The 14,769-nt window shown below is 37.0% G+C and overlaps 1 protein-coding gene across 1 annotated transcript; it reads left to right on the top strand.

Annotated features, from left to right (window-relative positions):
- Window positions 1-437: 437 nt before the first annotated feature.
- LOC139132672 (kremen protein 1-like) lies at window positions 438-14,563 on the top strand. Its single transcript, XM_070698940.1, has 8 exons — window positions 438-572; window positions 4,145-4,288; window positions 4,806-4,991; window positions 10,422-10,757; window positions 12,160-12,492; window positions 12,849-13,100; window positions 13,331-13,409; window positions 14,335-14,563. The coding sequence occupies exons 1-8, from the start codon at window positions 494-496 to the stop codon at window positions 14,561-14,563; spliced, it is 1,638 nt and encodes a 545-aa protein (XP_070555041.1). The 5' UTR covers window positions 438-493.
- The last annotated feature ends 206 nt before the right edge of the window (window positions 14,564-14,769 follow it).

Raw genomic sequence — 14,769 nt, 5'->3', positions numbered from 1 at the left:
CATGGGTCTTGTTCAAAGAAAACTCTTGGAAAACCGGGAATATTTTGAGATCGGATTATTACACTGTAGCTTTAATACGGTAAACAAATTGGAACGGAAGATTTAAATGGAAAGTTGATGATAGGAAACGAAATGCTACTGTTATTAATCGAAAGTTACGAATTACATTATGTATTGATCAGTTTGTCATGAAAAAACACATATTTGTCGACACAATGGCAAATAATAGCAAATTAACTTTGTGTAACATTTTCTGTGTGTGGGTTTGTCTTCGTCAATCGCTTACTAGCCGTCTTCTATGTTGCTATACTCAGTTAATGTAGGAAGTAACCTGAATGACCTATTTTCATGTGCTAATGACGCATGACCTCTTGCCAATAAAAGTGTGTGACCTCAAACAATGAAAGGAATACTAAACTGTGACGAGGTCCCACTTGACAAGGTCCATAGAAGTCTACACAGCCTGTGTTACATGATATCTTAGTTTCCAGCCATGGGTCAATCATTGTTCATCGTTCGCTTTGTGTTGATTATTGCTTTTAAACTTTTGTTGGTGTCATTTAGTCAGCAAGGTAAGTCAAGCTTTGCCAGAATTTATTTGAAAAAGGATTCGCCGCCGTTCGTTCAGGAAGAAAATCATCGGAGGATACCAGGAAGTAGAAATGTCCAGACAGTGTAAGCCACCTGGGGCTTTCAAAATTTACACACAAGTTGACGGTAGCATGACGCTAGCATGGTTTGTCTAATTTTCGGTACGACAAAGTGACGGTGTTTGACCAGACAAATTATAAGACTGCATAACATGGTGTCTTTGCTTGATAACTGGAACTGGATGTGTCATATAGTTATTTGAAATCTCAATTATCAATAAGAATATTCGGACAAAAATGTCGGATAAAACACGCTATTGCTAGACTGCATGGAAATATAGAATAGGCGCAGTTCACTATCAGTATAAACTAAACTTATTTGAAATGAGCTCTCTTGTGCAGTCACAGTAGCCCTGCGAATATTCGGACAAAATTGTCTCTCATCAGTTGTGAAATAACGAGAAACTTAGGGGCCATTTCTTGGCGTTATATTGTGTTGCCAGAGAACGCACTGAATATGTCAGTGTCACCTCAAACCAGGCTCAAACAACAAATTTCAAACTTAAATGTTCAAGGTTTATCGAGTATTATACAGTTTCAACTGTTGTCATGTCACACATTTCATGCAGGCCTGTCAGTTGATTTGATTCAAACTGCAAGGGCACTTGTTGACTCTATACGGATCGGATGATGAGTATGAGCATAGGGGAAAGAAATCAGTCCCCTGGGGTGGGGAGGGAGTTTTTTGTGCAGCGGTTTACCTTATTTTATTTATTAATTTTGACTGTGATATTTCAAATAAAGTTCAAGTCCAAACCGTCTGACTGCTTTCTTTATTACTACAAGTAATTTTATTAATTTGAATGTGGTATTTCAAATACAGATTTCGACTCGAATCCACACCGTCTGACCGCTTTATATATTTCCGAGAAGTCCTCATCTCCTCTCCAACTTGTGTATACGCCACTGCTCCGAAAACATTGCCAACTTGCTAATCCGCTGTCGGTATCAGCGGATTAAGTGATTGAGTCAACACCACAGCCGTCCCACACGCATTAAAATAAGATAATAAACTTAGTTGAAATGTGCTCTCTTATGTAGTCACTGAAGCTCTGCGATAAGAAAGATAACCGTTATTTCCAATTTATATTCCAGGGTTTTCTCTCGACTGCGCGATCGCGCAAATTGCGCATTTCGAGCCATTGTCTGCCCTGAAAAATGTTACTGACAGTGTGGAAATCGCGAACAGAATACAGTAAGCAAGGATGTCCACATATACTGGTATATGAGGGTGACCCAAGCGTATAGTGTAGCGAAATGTGTGTATCAATGATGGAATTTGTAAAAATTTCAGCTTAGCATGGTAGGCACGCGTATCGTAATGCAACACAATCCGTTGGTCGGCGCACGAGGATCGGTGCATGGATTTAAACCCCCAAATTCGAACCGAATCGTGTCCAAGGGAACGAATACGTCAAACTCTGAGTCGGGGAAGCTTGTTGGTAACAAATCGACAGAAAATAGAAAGCAACCGAGCACATCACAAGCTGACAAACATCACGATGTCGGTGTTAGTACGGGTGCTGCATACGACATAGACGATGCAACGGAACTAGGTGACGATCGTAATGATATCGTCCCGGGCTGTCGGGGAAGCGCTTCCTGAAGGCAAAATCAACATCAAAAGTGACTGCCCCCTAATTTTGATGAATTCGGCAGAAGATGGGGAAGAAAGTGCCCTTTCAATGAAAATGCAGAGAAACACCATAATATTAGAGCTTTGTCAATACTAGACAATTTTGTCACGTCATTTCCCCGATTGTTACTGATAATGTAGCCGATTATGCTGCATTGTAGCCCCTAATGTTTTCTATATCCATGCATTTTGCTGGCATTGCCAAGACTATAAAACCAGATATGAACTGAATATGCTCACGTGTTTTACAACAGGTTCATTGATAGCAGTACCCTTCACAGAACAATAAGATATATGTTATCACTAAATGAAGCACGTTTTTTTCAACATCGCACAGTACTCTCAGATTTTAATCACTAATTACAAAACTTTATTTAATATGCAGATGAGCTGTTAATTAACTTGACACTGCTCAATGCTTCGTGGGACAATTAGATATTCATCAGATCAACATTTGTAGCACGTTTTATTTAATTTAATGCAGTAATTTTAGAGTAATGTCACTAATTACAAAGTTCATTAAATATGCAAATAATCCCTATATTAACTTGACACTGTTCAATGATTCATAGCAAAATTAAATATTTATCAAATCAATATCTGTAGCACGTTTCACAAAATTGGTGCCGTAATTTAGGGGCTATATACCTAATTACAAGGTTTATTAAATATGCAAATGAACCCTTAATTAACTTTACACTACTAAATGCTTTACAACACAGATATCTGTCAGATCAGTATATGCAGCAGTTTTCATCACATTTGATGCAGTTATTTCGGAGTTATATGACTAATTATAAAACTTCATGAAATATGCAAATGAGCTAATTATTAACTTGACACTGTTCAATGCTTCTCAGTACAATTGGATATTTATCAGATCAACATCTGTAGCAAGTTTCATCAAATTTAACGCTGTAATTTGGAGTAATATCACTAATTACAAAGTTCGTTAGATATGCAAATAAACCCTTAATTAACTTCACACAAGTAAATGCTCTACACCACAATTAGATATCTGTCGGATCAGTATCTGCAGCAGATTTCATCACATTTGGTGCAGTTATTTTGGAGTTATATCACTAATTACAAAAATTCATAAAATATGCAAATGACCTATTTATTAACTTGACACTGCCCAATGCTTCTAAGTATAATTAGATATATCAGATCAATATTTATTGCAAGTATCATCAAGTTTGGTGCAGTAATTTCAGAGTTATCTCACTAATAACAAAAGTTCATTAAATATGCAAATGAGAAGGTAATTGACATGACACTCACAGCATCATCATTGTGTTCTGAGATTGTCATCTGTGAAAAGTTTCATGAAATTTTGTGCAGTATTTCTTGATATATGTCTACACTGTCATTACCGTCTCCATAGGGAAACCATTGTACGGAAAAAAATGATATTGCATAACTTCATTAATATGCAAGCCACACTAACCAAAATCTAATCAGTTCTTGCAAGTAGCATATGGTACCTGTCTACCAAATCTGATTTGAATCCGTTCAGGCGTTTGTGAGTTATCGTGTAAACAGACAGACAGACAGACACACACACACTAACACACACACACACACACACACCACCACACGGACAGACAGACAGACATCGCTATGACAATAGCCCACGTGTTTACACACGTGAGCTAATAATTGCAAAAAATTACCCAATCCTGGCCCATAAAGGACTCAAGTAAAATTTGCACTCCATAATGTACTCGGTACTCCCTCGTACATAGTGTTGTGCAAAGTTTGCTTTCATCATGATTCATTATGGATCTTCAGGAGGTACGTTATTGCTTAAATGACAGTTATCAACCTGCAACAATGAGTTTGATTGTTGTTTTAGTTGAGGTACGGCTCACTGGTGGTCGGACGCCATTTGAAGGAAGAGTTGAAGTCAGACGAGATGGAGAGAACTCATGGAGATATATGTGTGGAACTGGTGCAGGATGGAATCTAACAGTAGCAAGGGCTGTGTGTAAACAACTAGGTGAGTTAACCATTTCTGTTATAGTTTGTAAAATTAGATTTCCTGGGTTAAAAATGTTTGCAACAAGTAATCTGAGATTACCCACTATTTCCTACAGTGAAATTTATTAAAATCGCTGTTTTCTTCGTTGCCGACGTTCAAATCGCTAAGTCAACGAACAACTAAAGTTAGGATACCGGACAATCTCTGCTTCGTATAGTTTATTTAACAGAGCTTGCAGATATTTCTTAAATAGACTGTTAAATGCACTGTTTCTCAAAAGGACATGTCCCGTATGTAAGATTTTAATGACTGGCTTACGAGATCTGCAAATGACGTAAACTGTCGAATGTTAGCGACATTTCATGTAACTTTGTCACTGATATATAGTGAGCACGTGATCACTTTGCAAATTGAAATCGACGCCGAAACACTGTTTAAGATGCATGACTTGACTTTGCAAGTAGTATAGGCTTAATCGTTTTCCATTACGACGAATATTACATGGATTACATTGTGACGCTCTTGTTCAAAACAGGTTATGTCACCGTGATGTGGGAATGGTCTAACAGTGAATTTGGTAGAAGTGATCTGCAGTCTTCTGTTTGTGACGTCAGATGTCCTATCATGTCAGAATCGTTAGAAGACTGTACCATAGATTGGGACAACAACAGACATGATTGTCAGTGTAATGACAATTACCATGTAGGAATTACGTGTTACTGTGAGTTGAATTGATTTAACTTATTATGATTCATCGACGGGATGGAGAAACACATTCTTTCAGTTCAAGCTTACCAAAAACATAAACCTGCATTATCATTAGTTGCAAAGGCTAGCATGGTAAGAATGCTGCTTTCAGGGAATGATGTCAAACGCTTCAAATGCTTTAGTATAACTAAAGTGGGTATTACATATCATTTAGGCATTAGGCCTAATGCATTCTCAAAGGCAATAACAACGGCAATGTGATAAACTAACATTCTGTATTTGCCAACGAGTTCATGCTATTATTGTTCATATTTTAAAAAGCAACCAATATTTACGATATTGAGCGAGAGAAGTGTAATTACTTGTTGCTGCCACTCAAATTATGGAAATTTAAAGACAGTTGCGTGTTTCTGAACTTTGGTTGCACCCAAAATAATACGACTGTTTACAAACAACTACTGTAACATTGAAATGAGGACATTTTATGCAAGCGGGAGACAATACGACTGTATATGTTCAAATCGATCAAAGGATATTACTACTTACACATATCGCCATACATACAAGGCTGTTTCGCAATTCAGTACAGAAGCTGCCGTCAGTTAGAGAAGGAACAAATCTAAAGTTGTTTTCATAAAAATTAATTTACCTCACTTTTGCAAATAGTTTGCAAACTCTAAGCTTGAACTATCTTGAAAGTAGTGAATGATGAAAACTCTTCTTTAAACCCTTTAGGAAACACTGTGTCCCACCAACGTTTATTTTTGGGGAGAACATGAGTCAGTTGTTAATCAAATGTTGTATTATTTTGTAACAAATTATTTTCACTGAACAAATCCAAGCTGCCGCGTCGTTGTGCTTTTATTTCAGGCAATTGTAGCAGTATATGACGCATTTGCCGCAATCAGAGCTCAGAGTCGTACTACAAGTGAGTTATGATATCGAGTGCATGCAGCGTTTTAATTAATTTTAATCATAGCTCGAAAGTATATAAGCACAGGCGTCCAAATAATCATGCAAAACAAAGGTCATTGTTTTCAGATATTACTCGCAGACTGCACCCAACGCAGTTGACCCATGAGTGCGCCCGAGTGACCCGCAGTACACTGGGACAATTGGTTCCTTTAGGGGACATTGTCGCAAGGGCGCGTCCCGGCTGCAACACTGTAAAACCTTCGTGAATATACGATCTTCATCTGTGTATTTGTGCGTGGCATCCATGTTGTTACTGAAATAACCTGACCTATGTTTGATGGTAATGTATTGGTACCTTCTACTGCCATTTTATGCAGAAAGTTCTACTGCCATTTTATGCAGGAAAGCTTGTTTAAAAAGAGATGACAGCCTTGTTTTAAGTTTATCGTGGGGAATTCTGGTGTATATTAGGCCAAAAAAAAATGTGCTGTTCCGATTACCCGACCTACCCAAATTTAAACCCCCGACCCTACACTTTTTAGAGCCTCGTAAACCCGGAAGTAAAAATAACGATATGAAAAAACGTGAAGCGCATGAAATCACGCGAGAACTATGACAAATCGCGCGAATCACGCGAGAACTAATACGTCATTCTTATAGAAGTGATGCCCTCCAGACGCTCGATGAAAACTTGCGACACGACACTGACAGTTGTTGCACTCTGAACGGTTTCCGGTTTTCAAACTGCTGTATCTCAAAAAGTATTAGGTCTAATTCAATAAAATTTTCGATAAACAAAATTCCAGTTCAACTGCTCGTTCTACCATGGGATTTTTTTTTGAAAATAAGAAAAAAATCGTGTCATTTTAGCGCTCAAAATCAAGCATTATTTTTCGCCATACAGCGTGCCGTTCTGCGGCACGCACATTTCTCAGGCCACTACTTCCTATGTTAGAATGGAATGGCTCGTTACACTGTTGTTCAGTGCGTAAACGGCGTTTTGTAGGTAGGTTTTCGCTAAAATGCAGGGACAATTTCAGTGATCGGAGTTAGAATACCAAACAGAAAGTGTTACATTAAATTTGGGAAAGTTTGAAGCATTTTCATGGCCGTTTTCTGATGTAATCTTTCATTTCATTTACATTCTTGTTGTCATTTCCGAACCGCGCTGTACACAGCGCGCCCATATTGTGCAGGCCTACAGAAAACCCGGAAGTGTTTTGTGATAGTGAATCGGGCAAAATTTTGGTCAATTTTACTTTTTATAGTCATTCTATCATTAAAATATAAACCCGTACACCAAAAACTGTGTGTTAAGGTCAGTTCTGAGTAGTTTCAAAATCTATGCGTTCGGAATTTACTGTGAATTTTGCCGTACGTACGTACTTCGTTGAACAGCCCTAGCTGCCAACGCTACAATCAGCTGTTTTCAAACGTGAACCCTGGTAGTTTTGCGAAAATTAAACTGTGTTCATTTTTCATCTGTTGATGTAACACAAAATTTACAAAATTGTATTTGACAATAGAAATGAATACTCTTTCAATGATGTATGGGAATAAAGTCAGCATGCCATGGTTATTATTATAATAAATGTATGTAAACAACCTTTATTTTTAAACAGCATTAACGTAAATTGGGGAAAATGACAGACAGGGGTAGTGCAGGAATCGGGAATTGATAAACAAGACAAGTTGAAAGACGGGCAAATGAAGAGAGAATGAAAAATCTAAGGAAAGGAAAGGAAAAAAACATAACCTGACTCTAGATTTCAATGCTAAAGGAAAATTGAGTACAACAAGATGACAGCTTTTAAGGGGGGAGTAATATTCTTGTGTAAAAAAGGACAGCTCCAGGGGGATTATTCTGAAATTTTACAGATCTATTTACAGATTTATTCTATTTTGTTATTACTCAAGTTTAACTGTCCAAAATTTGGTACAGCTAACGTAAAAACTCTGAGAGTTACAGCCGTTTGAAAATGGGGAAAAATGGCTATTTTTACTGACATTCCGTCCAACATTTTTTGGCTATCCTTGATTGTCAGTGTATCTCAAATACAAACTTTAAGTAATTTTACAAATCTAAAATGCATGTATTCTTTTGCATTATCTCTCAATATTAAAATGTTCAAAATTTGACAGAGCTAGCTTAAAAACTCTGAAAGTTACAGTAGTTTGAAAATGGCGAAAAATAGCTTTTTGACTGGTAGTATACACGGTGCCGTCCAATTTTCAACTCTATCTCACAAATTTTTTGGCATTTTCAAGTCTCTGTGTAAAGAAAACAGAAGCTTCTTATACCGTACTCTTACAATATATTGCACAAAAAGTATTTTAAAGCAGATTAGTTGGAGAATTAATGTTATTATACAACTATATTTTTAATAGGGATACCCACAAAATGACTCTTAGCCATATGTTGAAATTTTTTGACCATTCGTCAAAAAAAATCGAGCATATTTTAATTCCAAAAAAATCATAACCCTGGAAGTAGACAAGATAGAACCATCATTCAAACAGTTTTTTGAATCCTGAGACAAGATCTTCAAGAAAACATACAATTCAAGTAAGTTTAACCAATAACAAAAAAGGGCCTGGTATCCCTACTTATAGCAGGCCTCGTCTCAAACAAAATGGTGACTCGCGATGGACATAGCGTGTACTCAATTTTGTTTCGCAAATGCAATCATGGCGAAGAAAGGTCGATTTTGTCTTCTGTTAAACAGAACCGAATTTTCGAAGAAATTTTGGAGGAACACCATCCAGGTTTTTCTGAATGTAAAATGTACTCTATTCGAGTTGAATGTGCCAGTGATGCTGCTGGGCCGTGGTTGGAAGTACAGCAGACAAATATACAGGTTGGCGAGGCTACAAACATCTTCAACGTAAAGTATGTGCGTTTTTCTTGCGATTGACTGCAAAAAGCTGAGGATTTACCTGTGGATAAACAGTTCACTTTCCTGTCAAAGAATTGTTATTCAGCCATATCAATTTCTGTGGCAGTCTAATAAACCATACACTTCAATTCTACTTATGAATATTTTATTTTAATATATTGGTATTCAATTTGAGTGCGTTTCATGAGGAAATTGTTCACAGGTAGTTTGTTTGAACGCGTACAAAATGCACATTGAGAAATAAAAAAAAATGAAAAAAAAAATTTCCCTACCTACCTACCCTATTTTTGAAAACCATGTAATCGGAACAGCACATTTTTTTGGGGGGGCCTTATAATGTGGAAAAATCTAATGTTCGGATTGAGCTGAACTTGTTTTTCTTGACTTTTAAATCAAGCAACAATTCCTTCGTTCACATTTGATTCAAATCACTTGTTTCATACAGTTTGTCACAATATCGAAAAAGACCATTTTTGATGGTTGTTAAAATTATAGTCAATAATTGTGACAGATGTTTGGTAGTGCAATTGCTTGATCCTGCAATAAAACGTTGTATGTAAGGGTCCTTATGTAGTTTAGATATCCAATACAACATAGACATTTTTTTGTCCTTCTCTTTCAAAGGAATGCCAAATTTATTGCGCACAGATGAATGCTTTGAAAAAAATGTCTTCATCAGTGAGGGAGGAAAGAGTGTAGGTTGTATTACTCTTATCTGAATGAAGGTTTAATTCATCTATTATACACTGGATATAATAATTCCTACAGACAAAGATTATGTTGTTTGAAGCTTTGTCTGCAGGAATTACAACATATTCGTTGTGTAAAGCATCGAGGCATGCTTTGACTGATGGGTCATCTAATACTGAGGAAGTATTTACATCTTTACTGTGAGAACTGAAATGTGAAATACGTGATTTTAATTTATCTCTGACTTTGCTCAGCCAGTCAGAGAGGCATTCCACATCAACTTTCTCAACTGCAGCCCACTGTCGTGCATATTTTTCGGCGGCATCCGTGATAATTCTGAAATTAATTTTCCAATTAATAGTTTGTGGCTGTCGATATTTTGGACCATATTGAAAGAGTTGCCGGAGTTTACTGTCTGTATGATGGATAGGTCAACAGTTATTATGTGACCAAGTGGTTTAGAGCAAAAGGGGGATGACAAGCAATTGCAAGTTCTGCTGTTGTTTAATGGAAAGTTGACATTGTTATAGTTAAAAAGTTTCCTACCAATGATTTTTGTGTATGAATAGGAAACTATAGGTGCTTATATGGAGGTATTTTTTCCACAACTTTCTTATCATGCAAAATATTGATGATGTTTATTTGGTCAATCCCCTTGTTTGCAAACGGTACATGAAAAAATAAAAAATGGTACACATCATTTGCTACATGGCAATTCCATATTGCCTAATCACTTTTTGTCACTTCAAGTTGATTTCAGAAAGACAGGTGGAGGATCATACGTATCAACGTCATGTTTTTGAGTAAGGATCTGACGAAATAAGAAAATATGTGTTAAGAATGAGAAAGATCTCTACAATGTAAAATTCAAACGAAGCTTAAGACTTCACTAAATCATTCTTTCAGAAGCACGTAACTCAGAGTCTGTTTATCTTTTTCAGATCCGGACTTTCTCGGTCGATATAAGGAAAGTAATGACAGAATATTTGCTTTAACGGCTTCATGGCCACTACCTCAAAATGACGTCACAATACAAGGATGCATTGGAGCATGTCGGGATCAAGGAAAAACTATTGCTTTACTCGAAGCTTCCGATGAGTGTTTCTGTAGCGATGACTCTGTTGATTACTGGCGTTATGGAGAGGCTATTCCAGGATTACCAATACTGCCTGACACACAGGCTGTGAAATACAACACACAGCAGTGTTCTGGTGATAATGGAACATCGCCATACATACAAGGCTGTGGAGGAGATTGGCAATTCGATGTTTATGACAGTAAGTAACAATCCATAGAAATGTTTATTATTAGTTAGAACACCGTTTTTCCATATGGATCATATGGAAAGCCGTCGGGTTCCCGGCAGCAACAGTTGAACCAATGCAAAATTAAATGTACCGGCTATGACTATAACACATAGCTATACGGACAACACCGGCGACAACAACAAAGTGAATTTTAACCGGCACCGATAACTGTTATATGAATAGAAATTCATTGCATGCGCGCATACACATCGCGTTGGTGCATCGCTGGTGCTGGAATATATCTTTAGGCACAAAAATGGCTCGATGGCATTACCGGTATTTTATCAGCCACTCTGATTTGCAGGTACCAACATATTGTCCTATAATGAGAATAAGTACAGCAAAGACAAAAACTGGGTCGTACTTTTGCATAACTTATGAATGTTTCAAGCAGCGAACAATCAACCAAATGATTTTATCACCAAATATGACTTTCGTCTTTTGGATCAAAATACCCGTGTATGTTTTATCATACTTTATTGCGATATACAATTATGTCAAAGCTGGGAGCTCATGTTGAACTTGAGAAAGTTTGGACCTTGAAGTATTCACTAATTCCATTGTTCTAAATGTCATTGTATCTAAATGTCAGATGTCGATCTATCCAAAGGTCTGTTTTTTCTTTGTGTGTCCGTGGCTTTGTATGTATCGTATTTGTGAGCTGAAATTTACGTTGCATTTAACCAATGTCTCTCTGTCAGACAATTTCATTTGATGTGTGTTTAATTCTTAAAGATGCTTTGAAAATATTCAGGATGATATTTTACAGTATTTGAACCTTGAATCCTTTTAATTCTTCAGCGAAGCATTCCAGATTGGGTGATGAGCGTCAAGCATTCACTTTTTACTACTTGTTCATTGCAATAAGCGTCCTGTCAAATTGATAATGACTTTTGATGACGGTAAAGAAATATCACCACAGGAAGTTTTTGCGCTTAAATAAAAAGCTGTTACTCATTGGACCGCATTGCTCTCCTGTCAAAATAATTTGCCCCTTTTATTTCGAAGCAGACCTTTTCCTTTAGCAGTATTAACTAAAAAGAGGTGCATTCTATTTCACCGGGTTTATAGGAGTACTAAAAACCAGAAATAAACATTGTGACTTTAGATTTCAGTGTGAACATAAAAAATACAATTAATCCGTTTAAGTCGATCATTGCATTAACACCGAAGTGTTATCTTCAATGAAGAATATTTGGTTCGTTTCAAATGACGTTGTTGAAAAGTTTGAACACGTTTATGATTGCATAGGATGTATCTCATTCTCTGGACACTGCCTACGTACATTAAATCGTTGAATCGCTGATTTTTGGAAACTATGCAAGGGTTGCATTTTGAAGTTAATGATAATCTTACATTTTCACGTTCACAGCGTCTTTCGGTGCCTGTGGCGGTGACTACACTGATTCCAGTGGATACATATATTCACCAAATTTCCCCGGTAACTATACCAACGAACAATCGTGTACTTGGACAATAACAGTGGATCCTGGACACATAGTAAAGCTAACCACTCTTATGCTGAGATTACAAGACAATGACATGGTGATTGTGAAGGATGGGATAGAAGACCATAGCTCTACTATCAGTACTTTTACTGGTTATTCACTACCACAGCCATTATACAGTTCATCCAATACTCTTCGTATTGAGATGATCACCGACAATGTGGGCAATGATCTTGGATTTGTACTGCAATTTGAGGGTAAGAATAAGAAATCGATATTGGCAAATTGATCTAAACCTTTGCAGCTAATTAGCTGTTCAATCTATCCTCGTAAGAGTTTCACGACAGTAGGTAGCTTCCTTACAATGGCTTTGTACAACAATTCAAGGTTTAGACTCCGAACAGTTTAGTTATGTAAGAACAACTGTGCAATTTGAGCGAATACGGAGGAAAGCAATTTTCACAAACAAAATTTTCAGTTGGCATATCAAACAATCCAATGAATTATTGAGATAGTATTGTAAAATACTATTTCTCAAGCTTCATATCTTAACAATGGTCACTAAAATTGTCTCTGGAAATCTAAACGTTGAAATAATCGTCGCATACTTTAGCTGTTGTTGCAGTTTTAACGACGCCGACTCTACCAGTAACACCCACAATATCTGCTACGGAAGTTAACACTCGTCAAATAACATCGCAGTCACCAACGTCAAAAGAGACCACAATATCTGCCACTTGGGTTAATGCGCGTAAAACTACCTCACAGTCACCAACGTCAAAAGAGAACACTTTACAGCCAGAGATGTCTCAACAGTGTCCTACCAAACCCTATCAATCTTGTAATTGTAGTGAACAGCTGGCGAGTAAGTCGTGAAAACAATGTTTTTTTTTAACTCATTCCTCTCTTCGCTCTATATCAAATATTTCTTAATATTTTATTGATGAATGTTACGTTTAATATAGAAGAATACCATGTCAAATATAGGATATGATTATTAATGTTCGACGCTACCCTCAATCTTTCCCCTTTTCCTTTTCATTCATCAGAAATAACTTACTTTACAATTCAGAAATATTGCACGTTTTGTTTCAGTTGGATTTGTAATCGGTGTCATAGTGTCACTTGCAGTCACAGCAATCACTGGGATCATTATCAAGATTGTTTACAAGAGGTGAGACTAACGCTTTTCAAATATTTGGAGCAGTGAAGTCTTTCATAATGGTTTTGTTGATACCCGAAAAAGACCACTGTGAAAAATACATAGGAACTGCGGTGACTTTTGTCTTAACAAAAAAATTTTAGTTGTCGTTCAAAATTTGATGTGATGTTATGCTATGTCAATATTACGCATCAGCTGTCGTTATTATTTATGGAGCCATGTATATCTGTCTAGGAACCACGTGACAATCTCGGAGGAGTGTATCTCTAGCTGGTATTCAGCTTATATACTTTAGTGAAGTGTCTAATGGAAGAAAGTAGCATTTTAGATTTATTGTACTCGCTGCCTCCAGTCTTCTTTATACCCTTCCACATCGGAATACCGGCCTTGCTGGCCCAGACATGCTACCAAGTGGTTGACAATGCCGTGAAATTTGTTTACCAACTCAAGATGATGCTGGATCAGAAAATGTCGTGCATGCCGAACTATTAAGAGTCAACATTGTCCAGAACCAAGTGGGAGAAAACTTTTTGAGAGAAAAAGCCAGCCAGTTGAAGAGAAACATATCAACTGTAAACGGTGAACAGTCAAGAAGACAAATGAACATCTGTGTTAAGCCAACTTAATTGAACGTTACAGCGGACACTCTCATTGTAAAAAGGAGGACTTGTTACATATGAACTCGGTGACTTAACATAACTTTTGAATTTCCAAAAAGTTTTCTATGCGCGAAAAATGTTTACCTTTCTTTCCTTTGAGTGTTAATTAATCTTTAAGTTTGTGTGAGAAGATGCGTCCTGTTTACGTGAGGAATATTTTTAGTAATCGATCAACTCTGAGGTATTCATAGTCAATTATGCAAATTGTCTACCCAGGTATTTCTTACATCATTAAGTAAAATGTACAATGATATATGTAATGTTACTTTATCGAACAGGCGCCTGGCAACGAAACGAGGCACGGAGGTAGAAGACAATGCTTCATATGTGATCGCAGAAGTAGACGATTCTTCGTACACATCACTTCAACTGAATGAAGTTGCTCAAAGTACATACGAATCATTGAATTCCACTCAGGAAGGTTCTAACGTCAGAAAGAATGCTGGTAACACGATGGAGCAAACCGATGAGTCATCTCTGTACCAAGAAATAACGTCTTTGAAATAAAGGTGACTTCTGAACCGATGCCATGGCACCTAACTGAAGGCTTCATGTTAAACATGAACAAGGACGCATCGTCACATAATCAGAGACTCGGTGAAATGTGAACTTATAGCATACATAATAGTGTGAAACGTTTAATGATTCTTTCATGGATCAACGAATACAAGAAAAAGCCGTAAAATCGCTTTTGCTCACACATTAAGTTCTCA

Source organism: Ptychodera flava, chromosome 5 (assembly GCF_041260155.1).
Source record: "Ptychodera flava strain L36383 chromosome 5, AS_Pfla_20210202, whole genome shotgun sequence".
NCBI classification, from domain to species: domain Eukaryota; kingdom Metazoa; phylum Hemichordata; class Enteropneusta; family Ptychoderidae; genus Ptychodera; species Ptychodera flava.
The sequence above is the reverse complement of the archived record's forward strand: the minus strand, read 5'-3'. Positions and strand labels throughout refer to the sequence as shown.

Bases quoted from the DNA above. Each gene is read 5' to 3' on its own strand.
- LOC139132672 (XM_070698940.1), top strand. From the start codon at position 494: ATGGGTCAATCATTGTTCATCGTTCGCTTTGTGTTGATTATTGCTTTT. The intron at 4,289-4,805 runs GTGAGTTAACCA...TGTTCAAAACAG, and splicing joins GGCTGTGTGTAAACAACTAG to GTTATGTCACCGTGATGTGG. The intron at 12,493-12,848 runs GTAAGAATAAGA...CGCATACTTTAG, and splicing joins ATTTGTACTGCAATTTGAGG to CTGTTGTTGCAGTTTTAACG.